Source organism: Eubalaena glacialis, chromosome 18 (genome assembly GCF_028564815.1).
Source record: "Eubalaena glacialis isolate mEubGla1 chromosome 18, mEubGla1.1.hap2.+ XY, whole genome shotgun sequence".
NCBI classification, from domain to species: domain Eukaryota; kingdom Metazoa; phylum Chordata; class Mammalia; order Artiodactyla; family Balaenidae; genus Eubalaena; species Eubalaena glacialis.
Genome location: NC_083733.1, coordinates 62,666,657 through 62,690,188, shown reverse-complemented (window position 1 = coordinate 62,690,188; position 23,532 = coordinate 62,666,657). Strand labels below are relative to the sequence as shown.

General features: G+C 42.9%; 1 protein-coding gene across 1 annotated transcript in view; it reads left to right on the top strand.

The window, feature by feature from the left end:
* The window catches only part of SLC6A16 (solute carrier family 6 member 16), a 47,830-nt gene that overhangs the window by 18,553 nt on the left and 5,745 nt on the right, over nt 1–23,532 (top strand). The window contains exons 8-20 of the mRNA XM_061172491.1: nt 41–242; nt 384–543; nt 2,331–2,493; nt 2,705–2,930; nt 4,221–4,315; nt 12,038–12,194; nt 12,294–12,458; nt 12,505–12,567; nt 18,972–19,129; nt 19,215–19,362; nt 19,512–19,690; nt 20,936–21,046; nt 21,355–21,491. Of these exons, the coding sequence (XP_061028474.1) occupies nt 41–242; nt 384–543; nt 2,331–2,493; nt 2,705–2,930; nt 4,221–4,315; nt 12,038–12,194; nt 12,294–12,458; nt 12,505–12,567; nt 18,972–19,129; nt 19,215–19,362; nt 19,512–19,690; nt 20,936–21,046; nt 21,355–21,491 (1,964 nt within the window). The remainder of the gene's footprint in view (nt 1–40; nt 243–383; nt 544–2,330; nt 2,494–2,704; nt 2,931–4,220; nt 4,316–12,037; nt 12,195–12,293; nt 12,459–12,504; nt 12,568–18,971; nt 19,130–19,214; nt 19,363–19,511; nt 19,691–20,935; nt 21,047–21,354; nt 21,492–23,532) is intronic.

Genomic DNA, 23,532 nt, shown 5'->3' with positions numbered 1-23,532 from the left:
TCAAGGACACTTTAACTCCTCCCCTTTCTCCCCTTAACAGGTTAGGGAGAGCACAAACTTTGCTTTCCTGGCCTTCATTGAAGCCATGTCATTTATTCCTGGGTCTGTCTTCTGGTCGTTCCTCTTCTTCCTGATGTTGCTGACCATGGGGATGACCACCATGATAGGGATCATGCAGGGCATCATTACCCCCCTCCAGGACACCTTTACTTCTTTCCAGAAATACACAAAGCCATTTACAGGTACTCTGACCCATGTCCCTGTACCCATCAATGACCCTGACTTCATTGAGACTCTTACCCAGCCCTAGTCTATCACCTCTGCTTAGCCCTTGTCACCCAGCCAGACCTCTGACCTTGATCCAAATCCAATGTTCCCTCCAGTGGTTGTCTTTCTGCTCATGTTCCTGTGTGGCCTCTTCTTCACTCGACCTTCAGGCAGCTACTACATCAGACTGCTGGCTGACTACTGGACAGTCCTCCCCATAATCATCATCATCATATTTGAAAACTTGGCTGTGAGCTGGGCCAGTGAGGCCAGGAGGTGATAGCTTGGGTCTATAGGGAAAGTTGACCCCTCTCTTGTTGCCTCTTTTCTCACTTGACTAGAGTGACATAGGAACCTTTAACTTCAGGGCCTTCTGAGAAATCGTTTTATTCACTCATTCATTTAACATATTTTTGGGGTGCTTAATATGTGCCAGGCACTGTTTTAGTCACCGGGGATACAGCACTGAGTAAAACAAGCATCCCTGTCCTCAGGGAGTTTACATTCTAGTGGTGGAGATAGACAGTAACCAGATGAAAAAATTAAAATGTCAGGAGATGATAACTGACAGGCGAAAAATCAAAAGTAAGGTAAGATGATCAAGAGTGGGAGTATGTTTGGGTGCTAGTTTAGATAGAATTGCAGGGAAGGCCTCTATGATAAGGTGACATTTGAGCAGACTCCTGAATGAAATGAGGGGAGGAACCATGACAAGATTTTGAGAGAGCATTCCAAGCAGAGAAAACAGTAAGTACCAAAGCAAGAGGAAGCATCATTCCTGGAATTTTTGAGCAACAAGGAGATCAGAGGTTAGAATAGTATGTTAGGAGATGAGGCCGGAGAAGTAATGGGATATTATGTAGGACCTTTTAAGCTATGGTAGGACTTAGTTTTTTATGTAGAATGAGAGAGGAGGCATGGCAGGGTTTTGAGAAGGGGACATTATCAGATTTGTTTTTTAAAAAGATACCTATGACTGCTGTATGGTGAACAGACTATGAGGAGTCAAGAGTGAAGCAAGCAGAGCAGTTGGGAGCTATTGTAATATTCCAAATGGGAGCTAATGATGGCTTGGGCTAAGGTGGTAGAGGTGTAGGTTGAGAGATGTGGTCTAATTCTGCAAGGAAGAGCTACCAAGGAAAGGGAACAAGATAAACAGGGACATAGTAGACATAATTGTGAAAGGAAGAGTGGGAAAATGCACATAAAATACAAGGAACTCCCAACGACTTTTAAACAGGCTGAGGTGTGGTTATCCAAGAGGTATAACTCAAGGGCAGAAGGTTCCGGTGGCAGCATTTTCAGGTGACAGTGGTTCTTGGAGTCAGGTTACTCATTCACTAACTCGCTCAATACATATGTTGAGACTTTCTTTGTGTCAGGAAAGCCTTGTGGTACTGGGATACAAATGAATAGAATAAGCTCCTCCTCTCAAAGAGCACAGAGTCCAAGGAGGAAGACATATATAAGCAGACAATCCCAGTACAAGGTGGAAAGCCTATAGTAGAGGTAGCCAGGGACATCTAGGGGCATCTGGAGAGTTGGGGAAGGCATCCCACGTGAGAGGATGGTTGAGCATAGTCTGGACAGATGGATATGTAGACAAAGAGGGAGAGAGAAGGGCATTCTAGGCCAAAGGCCCCCACTTGTATATTTATTGAGATTGAGAACATGGAGTGAAGGAGGCTGGATACATAGGTTGGAAGAAACTAAGAAAAGCTCCATGAGGGTCGAATGTCAGCTTTTTTGGAGTCTGTGGTGTTCACTATGGACACCCAGCACCTAGAAGAATCCCTGGTACATCATAGACACTCTCATATTCATGGAATGAATGAAAGGGACTTGGCCTTTATCCTGAGGGCACTGATAACCCATGAAAGGTTTTTGAGCAGTAGAGGAATGTTTGAAAATTTTTCTTGGGTTGGGATGAAAGATTGACTAAGAAGAAAATAAAGAGGATGAAGCTTGAGCTGAGGCAGGGGCTAAGGTTGGGCTGGCCTTGTCCTCCAAGACTGGGTATGGTCCAACTGGGCCTTCTACTGTCTTGTGGCCCTTCCTCCCAGTTTCTTTGCAGACTTGACTAACCTGTGGGGCCACCCCGTCTACCCCATCATTCGTTGGCTGTGGTCCTGTCTGAATCCAATTGTGCTGCTGGTCCTGTTTGTGACCACTGTGTTTCATCTGTCTCTGAAGACCATCACCTATCTGGCCTGGGACTCAAGCACTGTAAGTCTCCATCCTCAGACCCCTGACCTTCACAGGGAGTGGGGGGAGAGATTTTTCAATCCACTTTTGGTTTAAAGACTCTATCATCTCATTCTCTGACTCCCTGAAGACTCTTAGTCCTCTGCCCTGGTTCCCCTCTGACCCTCCCCTTCCACAGTCCTTCGTCTTATGGGAACTTTGATGTTCTGAAACCCTTTCCATCTCTCCACAGTCAAAAGAAGTGGTTCGACGATACCCATCATGGGGGCTGTTCGCAATGATTGCCCTTTTACTCATTGTCATTCTCCCCATCCCCACGTACTTTGTATGTTGCCTCACCCATGGGATTCCTGTCACCTCCACCCGCTGGGACAAGCCTGTGATATCCTCCAGATCCCTGCCCATAAGTGTCCAACTAACACCCATTAAAGAGGTCCAAAAGGAGGAAATCCTACAAGGTGATATTCAAATTGCTGATTAACCTGTTGTGTGACTTCCTAACTTTATTTATTTGGCCTGACATCATATATCCCTCAAAACAGATCTAACAGGCAACTCTTAATACCAACTTGCAACTGTTGATGTCTCTAGACCCAGAACTGCTTTTATTCCCAAGGGTGGGGACATTTTTGGCGGGAGGAGCTCATGGGGCCTGGCTTTGCAGTCTTCCTTCTAGACTGCATCCTCCCTGGTTACCACTTTTCATTGTGTTTTCCCCATCCGCTTCCTCAGTATATACACATACCCATTTTATACGCCATCGGTGATGCCTACTAGAACCTGCTTCTCAACTGGTCTACCCAGCTCTTGGAATGAAGCTGGAAGAGTAATGCTGTTGGTCAATAAATTAGTCTACTGGGATTCCAAGCACTGGGTGTGAGCAGATCTTTTTTTTTCTTCTATAAATGTCTCAGATGTTGTCTTCCTTTCATGAGTTTTCCATTCTTTTGAGAGCCAAATATCCAGCCCTGAGTTCCTGCCCTCTCTTTGCCATGGTAAATTAGATGCTAGATTACTAGACTTGATTTATCCAAGGATTGGCCTTGAGCCAGGAGAAACCCAGGAAATAGTGGCTTCAACAAAGATGGAAAGGATATTAATGCACTTGCTGATGGGAAGTGGTAATCCTATCATTGGTCTAAAAACAACTTTTTAAAAGAAGTTCCAAGACTGTTGCGGACTGTGTATCTGTGAATCGACACACAACCAGCTTGGGGAACTACCAAATTGTATTGCTGAGCCCACCAGGGTCCCATATCTGCTTGGTAAGAGACATAGTAGGTTTTACCATAGGGCTAAATCAAATGAATCTGCCTGGAGGATGATAATGAGTGGGTCTCTCAGAACTTGTGGGAGGGGTGACTCCGTAACTGAGCTGAAGCACTTCCCAAAAGGAGGTGGCATCAGTCAGTTAGCAACCGGGATGGAGGCTGTGGGTGGAGGTTTTTGGGACTTCCGAGGATCCAGGGAATGGGTTTCCCTTAAATGTTCAAGAGATCCCAGGACTTCAGATTGCTTAGGGCCCACAGGGAGGCTGCTCCTGTGTAAGTTTCTGTGACAAAGGAAGAAAAAGCAGACATCCCGAACCGCTGGAGCGTGGGACTCTAGGGATGGGTCTGGTGAATGGAAAGAGCAGAGATCCCAGATTTCTGTGCACCTCTGAAGTTTCGAGCTCAAGCTAGATGATTGTAGGGCTGGAGGGGATGCGAACCTCTATGTCATCACCCATTGGTTCCTGTACCTTGTAGCCCCACCCTCTCACGCTCCTTCCTTCCTGCCGCGCCCCCTCCCCAATCCAAACGAGATCGTCTGCTTCAAGTCCCGTGCTGTTGAGTCGGGTAAGGTGAGAATCAGAGATAGGAGGCAGTCGCCTTCTCCTCATGATCAAATAGTCTTGAGTTTTCAACCTCCTTATATTTGGGAGCCCAGGAGCTCATCCTCCTTTCTGCCCACACCCACCTCCTCCAGTTCCAGCTTTGGGAATGGAACTTGTCGGGGCAGGGGGGTATTGAAAAGTAGGGTTTTACCGGATAAACCGAAGGGAGTGGAATGAAGATCTTCATGTTTCTCCGCCTCGCACTGTAAATTTTTCTCAGGCCACTTGTTGAATGTCCTTTGACACCTAACGGCAAGGTTGTTTGAACTGGGAATATCTCACATTGCTGTAGGGTGTACTGGTTAGAGATAGGAAGACTGATTTCTACAGTAGGTATTTCTCTACAAAGCTCTGGGTCCTTGCTGTCTCAAGTTGGGTTTAGTAGCACCCTGTGTGTGAGGAGCAGATTTTCTTTGGACTGCTCTTGGGAATCTCTGGCCGTGTTAGACAAAATGGAGCCCTGTTCCTTGGGTAGGGAACCTTACACATCTTCACTTTTATTCCTCCCAAGAGTGGTGTGAGATAAAGGTATTGTCATCCTCAAGTTTAATTGGGAGACCCGGAAGTAAGAGAGGTTCACATAGTGAGTCAGGGGTAGAGCCTGAGAAATGTTTTTGTCTTGTGGCTCCCGGCCACTTTATTTTGGACATTTTCAAACACATCTGAAAAAGTAACGAAGTGAATTACTTTGTACTTACCACCCATCTTCAATAATGACCAACTTGTGACAAATCTGGTTTTATCTCTCCTCCCCCTACTGCATGCCTACCCATTATTTTGAAGCAAATCCCAAGTTTATCATTTCATCTGTAGATAAGTCAGTATATTCTCTAAAAAATACCCTTTTAAAAAAATCTGACAAAACTATTATCACACCTAAAACAAATAACAGTATCCTTTTATTAAATATCTAGTCAGTATTCAAAATTTTCTAGTTGTCTCATAATTATTTTTTATAGCTTTATATTTTTTTAAATAGCTTTACTGAGATATAATTCATATACCACACAACTCACCCTTTTAAAGTGTACAATTCAATGGTTTTTAATATATTCACAGAGTTGCCCATCTATCACTACAGTTTTTGTACATTTTCATTACCCCAAATAAAAACCCCACACCCCATAGCCATCACCCCAACTGTCCCAGCCCGCAACCCCAGTCTTAGATGAACACTAATCTACTTTTTGTTCTATACATTTGCCTGTTCTGGACATTTCATATAAATGGAATCATGCAATATGTGTAGTTCTTTGTGACTGGCTTCTTTCACATAACATGTTTTCAAGATTCACCCATGAAGTGTGTATCAGTACACACTTCATTTCTTTTTTTTTTTTTAATTTAATTAATTAATTTATTTATTTTTGGCTGTGTTGGGTCTTCGTTTCTGTGCGAGGGCTTGCTCTAGTTGTGGCAAGCGGGGGCCACTCTTCATCGCGGTGCGCGGGCCACTTTTCATCGCGGTGCGCGGGCCTCTCACCATCGTGGCCTCTCTTGTTGCGGAGCACAGGCTCCAGATGCGCAGGCTCAGTAATTGTGGCTCACGGGCCTAGCTGTTCTACGGCATGTGGGATCTTCCCAGACCAGGGCTCGAACCCGTGTCCTCTGCATTGGCAGGCAGATTCTCAACCACTGCACCACGAGGGAAGCCCTTCATTTCTTTTTATTGCTGAATACTAGTCTACATTTTATTTATCCAGTTATCAGTTGATGGACATTTTGGGTTGTTCCCACTTTGGGGCTATTATGAATAATGCTGTTATGAACGTTCATATAAAAGTGGGGTTTTTTTTTTTTGGTTGGACATATATTCTTATTTGTCTTGACATATATTTAGGAGTGGAATTTCTGGATCATATGCTAACTCTGTTTAACTATTTGAGAGACTGTCTCATAATTTTTTAAAAGTTTGTTTGAATCATAATCCAAATAAAATTCATATGTTGCAATTCATTGCTATACCTCTTAAGAATCTTTTAATCTACAGGTCTACCTTCCTCTTTTTTTTTTCCCCTTGAAATGTGTTTGTTGATAAAACTGGGTTATTTGTCCTGTGCAATTTCTAGCCATCTGGAATTTGCTGATTACCTCCCTGTGATGTTATTTAATATATTCTTGTGTCCCCCGTGTTTCTAATAAATTGGTAGTTAGGTTGAGAAATCAATATTCTAGCAAGAATACTTCAAGGGTGGTTTTATGTACTTCAATTAGGAGGCAAAAAAAAAAAAAAAAAAAAAGCCAAATGCCTGGATGGCTCTCTTTCTGTGATGTTAGCAGCCATTGATGATCGTTGTCTAGATTTGCATATTTAATAGAGATTATAAAATGTGGTATTCTAAATTTATTATTCCTTTTTTTATTAGCTGGAATAATTCTAGGAAGAGAAACTTCTTATCAAACATTCATTACCCTGGCATGCATTTTGTATAGGAAAAACAATAAATTTTGATTCTTTCCCTTTATTTACCAGCTTAAAAAATGAGTTTGTTGCCTAATATCCTCTAAATATGATCATTGAGATTTTTAACTTTTTGTATTTCTCTGAACTCATTGATTTAAACATATTTGATGTATTTTAGTCCATTGCAGTCATTCTTACTGATGCTCAGATCATCTCATCTTTGACTCATGGGAGTGTCTTCAAGTTGCTCCTGCGTCCTTTAGACAAGACCCGAGTATATCTAAAAATGTCCTTGCTTTCTGGTATTGACTGTATGGTCCAGGATTAACTTGTACATTTCACGACCCAGATCTGAAATCAGCTATTTTTCCAAGAATACCTAATTCCTTTTAGTGGAAAATGGTATTTAGAGATCACAGTTTTGTGCTAGGGGTGTTCATTGCTACTGCATTGATCATTGTGTCTAAGCCTTTCAATAGATACAGCTAGGAAATACTTCTTTTCCTAAGACAAAATATATCATAAATGCATACTCATTTTTTCAATTCAAATTTAAGACTATAGCGTTTCTACTTAGCCTCTTGGATCTTACCTTTATATTTTTTTCTCTATGTGTTTTTAGGCTCTTGATGTTTGTTTCTCAACTAGAAGTTGGTGCCCACAAGCCCTCACCCTCATCATTTCCCAAACTGAACTCATCATTGTCTCTATCAGTTTTCTCATTCCCAGACCTGCAAACGCATATGTGTTTCCACCTAGGGAGTAGGGCAGCTGGACCCAGATCTGGTGGACCTAGAACCTAGGTGGGCAAACTGAGGCAAAACCTGTTTTAGGACTCTTTGTGGTAGGGTTTGAGGATATCTAAAATGGAAATGTTCACATGTCCTCTCACTGTTTTAGGGGTCCACGGGCAGCAAGACTAATCCCAGATGTACTCACTGATGGAACTGTTATTGCAATCCCTGTCTTGAGGGGCTTCTTGGCTTGGTGAGAAGAAGGATAGCATTTGGGGATAAACAAGTCTGTGTTTGTATGCTGTATCAAACCCTTAAGTAATTCTGTGACTCCCAGCGAGTTGCTTTTTCTTCTTTTTCTTAGCTTTCTAATCTGTCAAGTGGAGATGGGGAAACAATCCCACAGATTTGTTGGGTAAATTAAATTGTTAAGCAGAAGGTAATTATCACAAAATAAAAGAGCTGATATAGATGATAGTATGTTAAGATTATATAATTTTCTCTAAATCTCTACATTTTTTCAGATTTTATACACAGATATTACACATTAAAATATTCTGCACTATATAAAATATTTTAAGTTACTAGAAGGTAAGCTCAAGGAAGGCGGGAATTTTGTCTGCTGCTGTATTCATAATGCCTAGAACAGTGTCATACGTGTGTTTTCAAGCGCAAGTGGGCAATCAAATATTTGTTCAATGAATAGATAGATTAATCCCTGAAGTTGATGTTTTAAATAGGTAAAAACAGTTGCCAGTCTAGAAGTGAGAATTTTCCACTTCAAATGTTATTTCTCCATTAATTAAAAAAAAGAAACCCCTTTAACAGTCTGAGGTGGTAAACTACAAATAAGAAAAGATTTCGTTTTTCCCCAAGTATTGTATCCATCTTTATACTGTTGACTTTATCTTGCTGTGTTCCAGATCCCTTAATTTCTGGTCGTTTTCATTCATTAAAAATCCATTCTAAGGTCCATTTAAAAACTCCAGTCTTATCTGATTCAAAGCTTCCTCACTCTCATTCCTGGACAGGCTTGTGACTCAATGGACCGGAAGTGAGAAGAGATGGTCTGCTCTTTTATTCTTCCCTTCCCTTTGACTTATCTCCTCCCCCTTTTCCAAACCTCTGTTTCTAACACCAAGTCCTCTAATGTTTTCAAACTTGAGACCCACCCCCCTCCTTTCCCTAAGCCTAAGACTCCATGGAGGAAAATAAGGGACAATCATCTCCAACTTTACTGAGGACATGATTACAATTGTCTCTCTTTTGGTGGGTCTCTGATTCTCTGGCTAAACCATAGTGGCCTTGTATGCACCAAAGTGTAAGAGGTGTCTGAATGGTGACTTTTTTGTGGAAACTTACATGTGAATTCTCCCTGACAGCATAATTCCCTGACATGGGAGATTTGACTCCAACATAACCTCTTCTGAACCTCCTCATATCCTACTCCAGAAGCCAGCCTTCTTAGGTATTGTACCTACTAGTGAGTATAAGCCAAGCTGTCTTCCATGATACCTATTTGACCACTAGGAAATTCAGGCATTCTCGTCACTACCACCCTGGTCAAGAAGTAGAACATGTGCCCACTCCCTGTCACCACTACTTCCCTCCCCTCTAGAGGTAATCACTATCCTGTCTTTTAAGGTAATCATTTCCTTGCTTCTTTGTAGTTTTACAACCTATGTATGTATCCCTATATAGTTTTGCTTTAGTTGTTTTGGGGATATCTCTTTATCTATCTATCATCTCTATCATCTATATAAAGCTACAGTAACTAGGTGAAGTAAATGTGCAAGGATATACAAAATGACCAGTGAAGCAGAATAAAGAGCCCCAAAACAGATCCACACATGTATGGAACTTTAATAAACGACAGAGTTGGCACTACAGATAAGTTGGAAAGAAAATTGTTTCATAAATATGCTGATACAATTAGATATCCATATTTTAAAAAACAAATTTGGATTCACACCTTATACCTTATACAAAAAAAAATCAGGTCAAGATAGATTAAAGGCTTAGATGGGGGGACTTCCCTGGTGGCACAGTGGTTAAGAATCCACTTGCCCATGCAGGGGACATGGGTTTGATCCCTGGTCCAGGAAGATCCCACATGCTGCAGAGTAACTAAGCCTGTGCACCACAGCTACTGAGCCTGTGCTCTAGAGCCCGCGAGCCACAACTACTGAAGCCCGCACGCCCTAGAGCCCGCCTGCCGCAACTTCTGAGCCCATCCACAACTACTGAAGCCTGCGCGCTCTAGGGCCCGTGTGCTGCAACTACTGAAGCCCGCGTGCCTAGAACCTGTGCTCCGCAGCAAGAGAAGTCACCGCAGTGAGAAGCCCGCGCACTGCAATGAAGAGTAGCCCCCACTCACCTCAACTAGAGGAAGCCCGCGTGCAGCAACGGAGACCCAATGCAGCCCCCCCACCCCCCCAAAAAAAGGCTTAGATGGGTTTTTAAATATTTTTTAATTTTATTTTTGGCTGTGTCAGGTCTTAGTTGCAGCACGCGGGATCTTCGTTGCGGCATGTGGGATCCTCTGCTGCAGCATGAGGGCTCTCTAGTTGTGGTGCCCAGGCTCCAGAGCATGTGGGCTCTGTAGTTGTGGCACGTGGGCTTAGTTCCCCCGCGGCAGGTGGGATCTAAGTTCCCCGACCAGGGATCGAACCCGTGTCCCCTGCATTGGAAGGCGGATTCCTAACCACTGGACCACCAGGGAAGTCCCAAGGTTTAGATGTTAAAAAGCAAAATTTTTAAACTTTCAGACAATATATAGAAGAATACCTTTTGAGAAGATACATATATATATAATATCTATATATAGAGAGCAATATACATATTTATATATACCACTTTACTATGTCATGATATCTTATTCTTCAAAAATATCTTCATTATTCTTTTTTTAATTTAAAGTTATAAACAGTAAAATTCACTCTAGCTGTAGAGTTCTATGAATTTTGACAAATACATGTGGAGTCATGTAACTATCAACATAGTCAAGATACAGAATAGTTCCATCACCCCCCAAACACTCCTTTGAGCTGCCCCAGTATAGTCTAACCCTATCTCCACCGCTAACCCCTGGTAATCAGTTCTCCATCACTATGGTTCTGCCTTTTCCAGAATGTTATTTAAATGTAAACTTTTGAGGCTGGTTTCTTTCATTTTGTGTAATATATATGAGATTTGTATATGTTCTTGAGTTTATCAATAGTTCATTCCTTTTTACTGCTGACTAGTATTGCATTCCATGGATGTACCACAGTTTATCTATTCACTAGTTTAAGGGCATTTGGATTTTCCAGTTTGGGCAATCATGAATAAAGCTTCTATAAACACTGGTTTTTATAAACAAAATTTCTTGGAAAGATACCTAGGAGTGGTTTTGCTGGGTTATATGGAAAGTGTATGTTTAACTTTTTTTTTTTTTTTTTTGACTGCGCTGGGTCTTCGTTGCTGCACGCGGACTTTCTCTAGTTGTGGCGAGCGGGGGCTACTCTTCGTTGTGGTGCGTGGGCTTCTCATTGTGGTGGCTTCTCTTGTTGCGGAGCACGGGCTCTAGGCGCGCGGGCTTCAGTAGTTGTGGTGCACAGGCTCAGTAGTTGTGGCATGCTGGTTCTAGAGCGCAGGCTCAGTAGTAGTGGCGCACGGGCTTAGTTGCTCCGCGGCATGTGGGATCTTCCCGGACCAGGGCTCGAACCCGTGTCCCCTGCATTGGCAGGCGGACTCTTAACCACTGCGCCACCAGGGAAGTCCCTGTTTTCATTTTCTACATTGTGATCTTGACCCATCTGAAATATATTTTCTTGTAAGGAGCATAATTTTCCCCCAGGTGGCTTGCCAATTGTTCCAACCCAATTACTGAATACTTCATGTTTTGTCCACTGATTTGAAACGCCACTTTATCACGTCCTGATTTCCATCAGTACCCAGGTCCTCTTCTAGACTTCGTATTCTGTGCTATCAAGCAGTTTATGTAAATCTACTCCAGAACCACCCTGTTTTATTGATAGATATTGAAGCTGTACACTATGTTGAGTCTTTATAGCACAGTGGTTAAGAGTGTGAACTCTGAAACAGGTCTCCTGGGTTCCTATTTTAGCTCTCCCCTTACCTCAATCCACAAAGTGTGTTAACCACTAAGCTACTAGCCACAGTAAATATGCCTGGCAACCGGTGACTTCACTCCAGCCGCCGCAAGGCTGAATTGTCCTAGTAACTGGTGTCCCTAGGGATCCTCCTCAAGGAATAAACTTGGAGAGAAGATGCTCCAAGGAGGCAGGGATGATGGGGTGAAAAAGAGTGGGAAGAACTGAACTATGCTTCACACCTAAGGCGCAGATCATCAGGTTTCAAAGCTTTGGGAACCGTGGGGAAGGCGGCTCCCTTCAGAGAGATAAGTCCAGGACGCCGGCAGCGGCCTGCGGACGGCGGGTCCGAAGCCTAGAAGAGTGAACCAACAGGGGCTGGGCTGGGGGTCTCAAGAGGGCACCCCAAATGTGGGCATCTTCAAGGTAAACTGCCTAAATCACCTTTCGGCTACAGCGAAATATTAAAATCTCCTCCGACCCCAATGGCGATGGCTCCCACGGATCCTCGTACCATCGTTCCCTCGTCGCACGCACATGCCGACCCTCCCACCCCCACCCCCAAGCGCCCGCAGAAGCGACCGGTCTTCTCCAGACGCGCGCGTCAGTGGCGGGTAAAGGGGGGGCGCAGTAGTCCTGGCCAGCTGTTCCCGACCTCTCCGGGAGCCAGGCGTCTGTTCCCCCGGCCCCCAACTCTCCGCCTCTGGACACAGACCTCGGAACTTCCCCTTCCATCTCCCTTTTTCCCAGGAATTTAGGGGTCCAGCATGCCCTGAATCTGGGAGCGGAGGGGCGGACCCCGGGCGCGGAGGGGCGGGGTAGTAAACGCCAGCGGGTAGAGCGGAAGTCTGGTGGCCCATCTCGCCGCCGCTCTGCTCGTCAGCTTGCCTCCCCTCTCCTCCGCCTTTCTCTTTCCTCAACCAGGTCTCGGATGGGCCCGCCCTGGAGACACCGACTTCCTCCAGCAGGTGATCGGGGCTGAGGCCGGTGGGGTTGGGATGTTGTAGGCGCGTCCTTCACTGACTCGCTCCGAGGTGGACTCCTGGTATTTTCCCGTCTGGATCAAAGAATTTCTTAGCTGGCCTTCAAACAGGTTGTCGCTCCTTTGATTCTCAGAGAGCCCGGCGGAGAGTAGACAGAGCAGAGGGCACGGAGGCAGAGAAAGACCGGGTGCACAGATCCTGGTAGGGCCGGACTCGTGACAGAGACAATTATCCCAGGTGGGTGCTACCTGGGTTGACACTTCCCGGGGGTGAAAGCAGAGGGAGCATCGGCAGCAGATGAATTGCAGGTAACGAGGCTTGAAAGGGTGACAAGGCGGTGGCTGCTGCTGGAGGAAGGGTGGGAGATGGGAGCAGGAGCAGGAAGCAGTGGGCTGTTCAGGAAGGGCCCTGGGCATCCGTGGGAAGATTTAAGCAAACCATAGATTTGGTCAGGTTTATATAATGACTCTGGAATATTAAGTAGCCATTAAAAATCATATTTTTAAAGAATGCTTTATTACATAGGAAAATACTCATTATATACTCATGATATAATGGAAACATACATATATTATATATATCCAATATATCTCCAGTCTGTAAGAAATACACACACATGTTCATAGAATATATATTAATATATATTTATATACTCTATGTTACATTTAACAGATTATCAAATATATATATTCTATAATCATATCCAATTTGTAACATATATACAAACACATATGTGTTAATAATATCTAGTTTGTAAGAAATATGTATGTATAAAGTATTCATATAGACATATGATATGATAATGTCCAATTTATAAGATTGGCTGTGTCTCCTTCCAAAACCTAAAGGGAGCAAACATTTATTTATTTATTTATTTATTTATTTATTTATTTATTTATTTATTTATTTTTGGCTGTGTTGGGTCTTCGTTGCTGCACGCAGGCTGTCTCTAGCTGCTGCAAGCGGGGGCTACTCTTCACTGTGGTGTGTGGGCTTCTCATTTGCGGTGGCTTCTCTTGTTGTGAAGCATGAGCTCTAGGTGCGCAGGCTTCAGTAGTTGTGGCGTACAGGCTTAGTTGCTCTGTGGCATGTGGGATCTTCCCGGACCAGGGATCAAAGCTGTGTCCCCTGCATTGGCAGGTGGATTCTTAACCGCTGTGCCACCAGGGAAGTCCCGAGCAAACATTTAAATTATGGTATCTTTTAAGATTGTGTAGGCACCCAATTAAACTAAAATCTCAAACTTAAACCAAGAGGAGGCCCCGTGGCCCCATCTTGCAAATAGCATTCTCCCTGAGCCATCTTCCCAAATCCAGATTGAACTGAGCTCAGATGTGTGCTGGCTTGGTACAAAAGCTGATGCTGGTGCTAGCACTGTCCACAGAGGAGGTTGAAAGGAGTTTGCAGGTCAGGGTGACCGCCTCTTTGGCTGGAGTCTGTGCCATGGACTCTTGAATGGGTTTGACCATCTTAGTCGAAAAAGGAGAACACTGCCTATACCCTAGAAACACTTCCTTGAGCCTCTCCCAACCACCAATCCCTCATGCCCCCCAAGAGAGAATCACTATCCTGACACTTATGGTCATCACTTCTTTGATGTTATTTCTGATTTTACCACCTCAGTGTGTATACCTAAATACTTTAGTTTTGCTTGTTTTTTCGACTTTGATATAAACAGAGTCATATGATATGTGTTCTTTAGGATATAGCTTCTTTCACTCAATGTTAAGTTTTTGAGATTCATCCATGTCATTAAGCATAATTGTAGTTCATTTCTTTGCTGTGTAGTATTCCTTTGTACGGCTATATCACTCTATATTAATGCTACTGTGATGGATTTCTGGATTGTTTCCTTTGGGGGTTGTTGCAAACAATGCTGTTAAGAAAAATGTGTCCTTTGGTGCACATGTACACACATATTTTGTTGCAGTTATACCTAGGAATGAAATTGCTGTTCATGGGATATGTATACCTTCAATCTTAATAGATAATGGCCAACCCATCTCTCAAAATATTTTTGTCAGTTTCCATTCAGCAGCAGTGGGTAAGCTTTACCATGGCTCCTCATTCTTGCTAATATTTGGCAAGTCTTCTCATTCAAGCCAGCCTGGTGTGTAGTGTCACTTCATCGTGGCTTAAACTACCATTTTCCCACTGTCTGAATAGCTTGAGAACATTTTCATATGTTCACTGGCCATTTGGAAGACCACTTTGTTGAAAGATCTCAAGTTTCCTGAATATTTTTCTATTGGGTTATTTATATTTTTCTTATTGCTTTGTAGGAGCTTTTTATAGATTCCGGATAAAAGCCCTCTGTCAGCTATATGTGTGGCAACTTTTTTCTACTCTGTAACTTTTTAGTCTTTTAATGGTGTCTCTTGATGAACAGATGTACTTAATTCTAATGAACTCACATTTACCTATTGTTTCCCTTATGGTGAGCCCTAAGTCCTGTTAAAGGAATCTTTCTTAATCTCCAGATCATGAAGATATTCTCCCATATTAACATCTTTAGAAGCTTCATGGATTAATTTTTGTATGATGTGAGATAATAGTCAAATTTTGTTTTTTCCAAATGAATATACATTTTCCCATCATAATTATTTAATTCTGTAATTTCCGTGATCCTCTGAGTTGACATGGAATACCTCTCCATTTATTTAAAACTTTTACTTCTCTTAGTAATCATTTTTAGGTTTTGGTATAAAGGTCTTATCTTTCTTTTGTTAGAGTTATTCCTAAGCACTTGAAATATCTTCATGTTATTATAAACATTTCCTTTAATTTTTTCATTACCTATTTATTTCCTGCTGGTATTAGAAATGCTATTAATGGTATTCCACTAACCCTGTATCCAGCAACGTTGTTGAACTCACTTATTAATCCTAATTATGTATTTACAGATTCTTTTTTATTTTTCACATGCACAATCATATCCATAAACAATGACAGTTTTACTTCTTTTTCCAAACTTTATACTCTAAAAATATCTTACTGCACTTTCTAGGACCTTGTATCAATTATCTATTGCCACCAAAATGCTGTATAACATACCACCTCAAAATTCAGTGATTTAAAGCAACAAGATGGGCTTCCCTGGTGGCGCAGTGGTTGAGAATCCGCCTGCCAATGCAGGGGACACAGGTTCGAGCCCTGGTCTGGGAAGATCCCACATGCCGCGGAGCAACTAGGCCCGTGAGCCACAATTACTGAGCCTGTGCGTCTGGAGCCTGTGCTCCGCAGCAAGAGAGGCCACGATAGTGAGAGGCCCGTGCACCGCGATGAAGAGTGGCCCCCGCTTGCCGTAACTAGAGAAAACCGTCGCACAGAAACAAAGACCCAACACAGCCATAAATAAATAAATAAATAAATAATTAAAAAAAAAAAAGCAACAAGATTTTATTATTGTATCTCATGAGTCATTAGACTGGGGTCAGCAAATATGTAAGGGGATTGACTGGCTATTGACTGATCTAAGTTAGCTTGAGCTAGGACCACTGGAATGATTCAGCTCCGGTTTACATGTCTCACTTCCAGCAGATTAGCCTAGATATGTCCTCATGGTGATAGCAAAAGAGTAAGAGAGCAAGCAATAACAAGGAAGGTCTTTTGCAGCCTAGGCTCTGAATTGGCATACCAGCCCAGATTCCAGTTAGCAAGAGGATCTGAAGAATTACATTGTAAAGGGAGTAAATAAAGGAAAAAATTGAAGACTTAGGACCACTGATGCTATTAACCTACCCAAATTTTAAATTCAATTTGACTAGAATAGTAGTGGGCATCCTTGTCTTATTACTGAGCTCCAAGGGAAAGCCTTCAACATTTTATCACTAAGTTTGATATTTGCTGTAAGCTTTTTTGTAAATAACCTCTTTGAAATTAAGAATGTTCCTTTTTAGTCCTAGTTTCCTAAAAGTGTTTTTTTTAAATGAGTAGTTCTTGGGTTTTATAAAATATTTCCACAAATATTAAGATGATCATATGATTTGTATCCTTTGTTATGTTATCATTGATTGATTTTCTTTTTTTTTTTTTACTTTTAAACTTCCCTGCAATCCTGGAATAAATTCACCTCGGTTGTAATGTAATGTCGTTTTTATGTATTGATGGATTTGATTTGCTAGTATTTTGTTTGGGACGTTTGCATCAACGTTCATGAGTGACATTGGCATACGATTTTCTTTTTCATAATTCCCTTGCCAGGTTTTGGTATTAAGGTTAGGCTGGTCTCACCACTGTTTCTATTCTGGAAGATTTTATGCAAGATTAGTAGTATTCATTTCTTAAATGTTTAGTACAATTCACCAGTAAAATCATCCAGGTTGGAAGTTTTCTATGGAGGAATATTACTAATTAAGAAGCAATTTATTTAAAAGTTATAGGACATGTATCTTTTCTAATTATGGTTTTCTCCAGATATATGCCCAAGAGTGGGATTGCTGGGTCATATTGTAGGTCTATTTTTAGTTTTTTAAGGAACCTCCATACTGTTCTCCATAGTGGCTGCACCAATTTACATTCCCACCAACAGTGTAGGAGGGTTCCCTTTTCTCCACACCCTCTCTAGCATTTACTGTTTGTAGATTTTTTGATGATGGCCATTCTGACCAGTGTCAGGTGATACCTCATTGTAGTTTTGATTTGCATTTCTCTAATAATTAGTGATGTTGAGCATCTTTTTGTGTGCTTTTTGCCATTTGTATGTCTTCTTTGGAGAAATATCTATTTAGATCTTTCACCCGTTTTTTATTGGGCTGTTTGTTTTTTTGATACTGAGCTGCATGAGCTGTTTGTAATATATTTTGGAGATTAATCCCTTGTCGGTTGCTTCGTTTGCAAATATCTTCTCCCATTCTGTGGGTTGCCTTTTCATTTTGTTTATGGTTTCCTTTGCTGTGCAAAAGCTTTTAAGTTTAATTAGGTCCCATTTGTTTATTTTTGTTTTATTTTCATTACTCTAGGAGGTGGATCAAAAAAGATCTTGCTACGATTTATGTCAGAGAGTATTCTGCCTATGTTTTCCTCTAGGAGTTTTATAGTATCTGGTCTTATATTTAGGTCTTTAATCCATTTTGGGTTTATTTTTGTGTATGTTATTAGAGACAGGTTTAGGTTTAAATCTACCATCTGATTAGGTGTTTTGTACTTGTCCTATCTACTCTATATTCCTTTTTCTCTCCTTTCTTGCATTCTTTGTACATTAATTGTTTTCATTAGTCCATTTTTTCTCTGATAGCTTAGAAATTATACACTTATACTATTATTTTAATGGTTCCCCTACATATTAAATATGCATACATTTTATCAAGTAATATTTATTTGTACTTTTATCCCCTTCCTAGACAATGAAAAGTACTTATAATAATTAAACTCTATTTACCACCCTCCTAATCTTTGTTGTTATATATTTAATTCTTTACTTAATTAAAACCAAATAAGATGTTACTGTAACTGTTTTTTTGCAGCCTCAATTTTATCCACATATTTCCATTTTAATTACTCTCAATTCCTTTCTGCATGTTTGACCTTTCTTCTGAGATAAGTTTTCCTCTTCCAGAAGAATCCACTGTAGTATTTTTAGTAGTGCCAGACTTCTGGCAACAAAACTCTGTGGTTTTGTTAGTCCAAAAATGTATTTACTTCATCTTCATTCTTGAGGAATATGTTTTCGAGAAATGGAATTCCAAATTCACAGTTATTTTCTTCCAGCACTTTAAAGATTTAATTCCACTGCCCACTTGCTATAACAGTTACTAAATATTTTGAAATTGATCTATGCTTATAAGATGAGAAAAAAACGGAGTGTCAGAGAGATGAAATTATTTTCCCAAAGTCAATAACTCATGAGGAGAAGGGCCAAGATTTAAACTCTGGCCCTCATTGCTCTAAAACCTTTGTTGTCATGGAGTTTTACAGTCTGGTATCTGAGACATGTCCCTTAAAGTCTGCTATTCTTGGTGATCCCTGGATTCCCTTAGGAGTTAGTGGGCCTGTAAGAAGAAACTCATGGAGTCCCTTGAGGAAATATCAGAGGAAGAGGCCCCCAAAGAACACCACTCTTCCTCAACCCCATCTTGGAAGCTCACGGCCAAGGAGATTCTGGCCACCAAGACCCAAAACTACTTTGCTCAGACTAAAAGAACTGAGAACATCTTGATCCAGGTTGCCTTCTCCATTGGGCTAAACAGCATATGGCGTTTCCCTTACCTTTGTCATCTGAATGGAGGAGGTAAGGTCAGGGACCTGGATCCTGAGTTTAAGGAAGGAGTTTTAAGGCTGGGAGCCTAGACTCCTAGGTGCTGGGGGAGGAGATAACTGGAGGGGAGGCACCCAGACTCCTAGAGGATAAAGAGGAGAGGGGCCAGGACTCCTGGCTGCCTGAGCACAGCTCCTGGCTCTCTTCTTCAGGCAGCTTTATCCTGATGTACTTCTTCATGCTCCTCTTGTTCGGGATTCCCCTCTTGTACATGGAGATGATCATGGGGAAATGTCTGCATGTGGACAACATCCGGGTCTGGAAGCAGCTTGTCTCCTGGCTGGGCAGCATAGGCTACGCCAGCGTACTGGTGAATGTGGGGACCAGCCAAGAGGCATCCCAGTTCACCCCTTGTGGTCTCCAGGTTCCCTGTCTCCACCCATCCCACCCCTCAGGCCTACTATGTCCACCCCCAGGTATGCATCTTGGTGAGCTTGTATAACAGCGTCATCATCACCTGGAGCCTCTCCTACCTGGGCAACTCCTTTGGTCGTCCCCTGCCCTGGGACAAGTGCCCACTGGTGAAGAACATCAATGTCACCAGTGAGGAGAGGGAGAGAGAGGGCCAGCAGAGCCAAGGGAGGCAGGGGCACCAGGGAGCAAGAGACAGGGAGTGAGAGCCAAAGGGAAGGAAGTGAAGAGCACGGGCAGCCACCAGGTGAGGTGGTACCTAAGCGCCTGGGTCCCCCCAGACCTCACTTGCCTTCGGACTGTGTCCCACCAGTACTTCTGGTACCACACCAGTCTGAATGCCTCAAACCACATTGAAGAAGGGGTCAAGGCCCTCGTCCTGAATCTCAGTCTGGGCATCTTCGCAGTCTGGTGCCTCCTCTTCCTAATCATGAGCACAGGGCTAAAGATTTCAGTGCAGGTAAGCCACCTTGATCACTGATCCCACTACCACTTCACCTTTGCAAATCCAAAGATCCTCAGGCTCCCTGCCCCCGCACCATCCAAGTCCTCCCTGCTGACCTCTCTTCTCCAACCCCCATGACCCTCCCACCCACCCAGAGGGCAAGCTCAGATGTGACCACTCAGCACCTCCATCAGGGGTCCGAAGGAAGACGCTGTACTCTCCCTAAGCAGCTGTCAACACCTCCTCTCACAAAGAACTGCTCTTCTCTCATCCGTGGCATGGAAGAGCACCACATACTGACCCAATTCCCACATCACCATCTCTCATCAGCCTGTCACTGCATGTGGGGACCTGCAGGCAGCCTTTTAGATCAGACCACAGCCTCACACCTTGAGCCTGGCATACTCCACCTTCCTGCATTTTGACAGTGCCTGTTAACCCCTAAATGAGCTGACTGGCACTGATTCCTTTCCAAAGTTTTTCATTTAGAGTACTTTATTCCAATCCATACTTCCAACCCTCCCCCTTGGCACCTGGATATTCTCCTTCTATGGAAAAGTTATTTCAGATCATTTTGGTTAACTTTACCTGTACCTTCTGGCCCCTGTATCTATGCCAGCAATCAACTTTTACGTCATGCATCCTTGGAAGTCCAACTCACTATTTCTTTGCAGTCTTCAAAATAAACCCTTCACACAAAAGCAGGTTTTACTGAAGGCTTAGTAGAGCACACTGGTGGTGGTGAGGGTCGGGGGTGGGCTTCCTTCACCTATCCCTGAGCAAAAAAATGAAAATTTTTTTAAAAATTCCTATTAAGCATGTTATTTTCTCACGAAGTCTCATCTCCATTTCTTTTCTTCCCCCTTCCCCTATGAAGGTGGTCCATGCAGCCTTCGGCCTCACTGCCTCCTCTCCCCTTTGCAGTTCCTTTCCCTAAACTCACAAATAGGCCATAAAAACAAGGCCCATGAATAGTGTCCGACTGCACCACCATTTAAAAGCCATCTTTACCTGGGCCCTCATTCTTCACCCTTGAGCGGCTGAATGGTGGATTTTTTCCCCCCAAACAACATTGTTGCCTCCCTAGAATAATCCTCCCATAGCTCCCTCTTGTTACATCTAGGGCACCTTAACACTGCTCACCTCCATCTCTCTACTCCTGCTGACTTGCAGTCCCCTGCTAATGCTTGCCTCTGTTCTGTCTTCCCCTCCTCCCCATTTCTCCTGACTTCTGGTTTCTGTCCTGACCCCTCTGGCCAGATGCTGATTTTCTCAGTATTCCTCCCCTACATCATCCTCCTCTGCGTCCTCATCCGAGGTCTCTTCTTGGAAGGTGCAACCACCAGCCTCAGACTTACGGTGACTACAGAGGTGAGGCTGGGGACTCCAAACCTTCTCCCTCCCTCAACTACCCAGGCCTTCTCTAAATCTCCTTCCCCTACATCTTCTTTCCTTCTGCCCCCAGACTACCCCTCATCCCTCCTGTTTTCCACCCCAGTCTGTCCCCTCTGCCGGCTCACTGGTGGTTCCACACTCTGAGCCCACTCCCAAATTCCTCTCACCCACCCTGATCCACAGTTCTCTGCCTGGGCCTTGCTGGACCTGTGGCATCAAGCAGGAGGCATGTGCTCTATTCCCTGGGCCTGGGCATGGGCACCATCATCTTATTCTCCTCCAAGGCTGGAGGTGACAACTATGCCCAGGTGGCCTCTTTAGTGACCCTCGTCAACCTGGTGACCTCTTTGCTGGCCACATCCATCATCTTTATAGTGCTGGGGTTCTGGACCACCACCAGTGGCCACGCCTGTGTCAAGCAGTGAGTAATCACAGCCTTGCAGATCCAAAAAGAGGTCCCCCCTGCTCTACATTAGCAATCCCCCAGCCTCATGGACCTTCGAACTCAAGACTCTCCAATAATAACAATGTCAATAATAATAATATCACATTTATTCTCAGAGAAAAACAGCCAAAAGGGAATAGTCTAATATCCATCACTTTATAGATACGAAAATAGTCTCAGAGATATGACTGTTCATATAAATTGCAAATGGTGTAAAGAAGTTTTCAAAATCAATTATTTAACTTACAAAGGGGACTGTTACAGCATTCTGAGCCACAGTCAGTGGTTGTGGCCTAGGCTACGTATTGGAATCATTTGAGAAGCCTTAGAAAATACTTATGTCTGAGTCCCACCCTCAGAGATTCTCATTTACTTGGTCTGGGGTGCATTCAGGCACTGGGATTTTTTAAAGCTTCAAGGTGGAATTTTTCTTGCAGTTAGGATATTGAAGGATGCAAAAGTCCATGTTTCCATAGTAGCAGCATTTTTTAACAGATATAAAATAAAAATCATGCTTTGTTATAAAGTTATTGAAGTGCAGTGGACACAAAGAAGCCTTAATGAACTGAATCCTAGAGAATAATGAGCCCATCATAGGTGAGCAAAGAGCCATAAATGCCTTTATCTGGGGGTAAGTGCCTAATCTGGGTGCATGTGGGTGGAGGAACAGGTCTGTCATAGAAGGAGAGACTTTGCACAGATAAGAAGTCATCCAAGCATTTAATGACAGTATGGACAGCCAGTAGGTATTGGGATCTCAGAGAGCCCCCAAAACACAAATAAATTGCTTGACCCAACGTTGTTCCTTACTCTATTCCCAGGAATTGTGTTGAGGAAGTGGCAGAAGCTGCAGCAGAGACAGGGCTAGCAAGCAGAGGAAGTGTGCACAGTTTTATGGTGCTCAAAATTATGGCCCCTCTGGAGTTGAATACAAAGATAAACCAAAAACAGCTAGAGCTACAGTCCAACCCACTCCAACTCAAACAATGACAAAAAGGAATTTGTCCCTGCTGGGGGATGCAGAAAATTGAGGGCATGGCTCAAGGGTAAAGTGAGCTCTCCTTAATTCCACTTGAAGGCAGAGAAAAACTCAACTAAAACTGTCACCCAGCCCTGGCTCAACTCAACTCTTAGAAAAATTATTAAATTATTAACCCTCATCCTGGCTATCTATAAAAGGCTTAAATTTATTGAGACTAAACAGAATAAAACAAACAATATACCTTTCTCCTTTGTTCTTCTACATACAAAGTCCAGAATAAATTTTAAAATCTCAAGACATTCCAAACACCAGGAAAATGTAACACATGGCCAAGAGAAAAATAAAGAAAACCTAAAGATCATCCAGACATTAGAATTAGCAGACAAGAACCTTATTTTTTTATTTATTTATTTTTTAATAAATTTATTTTATTTATTTTTATTTGTGGCTGCATTGTGTCTTCGTTGCTGTGCACGGGCTTTCTCTAGTTGCGGCGAGAGGGGGCTACTCTTTGTTGTGGTGAGTGGGCTTCTCATTGCAGTGTCTTCTCTTGTTGTGGAGCACGGACTCTAGGCGCGTGGGCTTCAGTAGTTGTGGTGCGTGGACTCAGTAGTTGCAGGCACGGGCTCAGTAGTTGTGGCTCGCGGGCTCTAGAGCGCAGGCTCAGTAGTTGTGGCGCATGGGCTTAGTTGCTCTGCAGCATGTGGGATCCTCTCAGACCAGGGCTCGAACCCATGTCCCCTGCATTGGCAGGCGGATTCTTAACCACTGCACCACCAGAGAAGCCCCTAGCAGACAAGAACTTTAAAACAACCATTATAAATATGTTAAGGAATTTAATAGAAAAGATTAATAAAATGTATGAAGACAACGGGAATATTTTAGGAAAGATATGAAAACTCTAAAAAAGAACCCCATGGAAATTCTAGAACTTAAAGTCAATGAAATGAAAGCTTCACTGGATATATTTAATATGGATTGGAACCAGCAGAAGAAAGGATCAGTTAACCTGAAGACAACTAAATAGAAGTTATA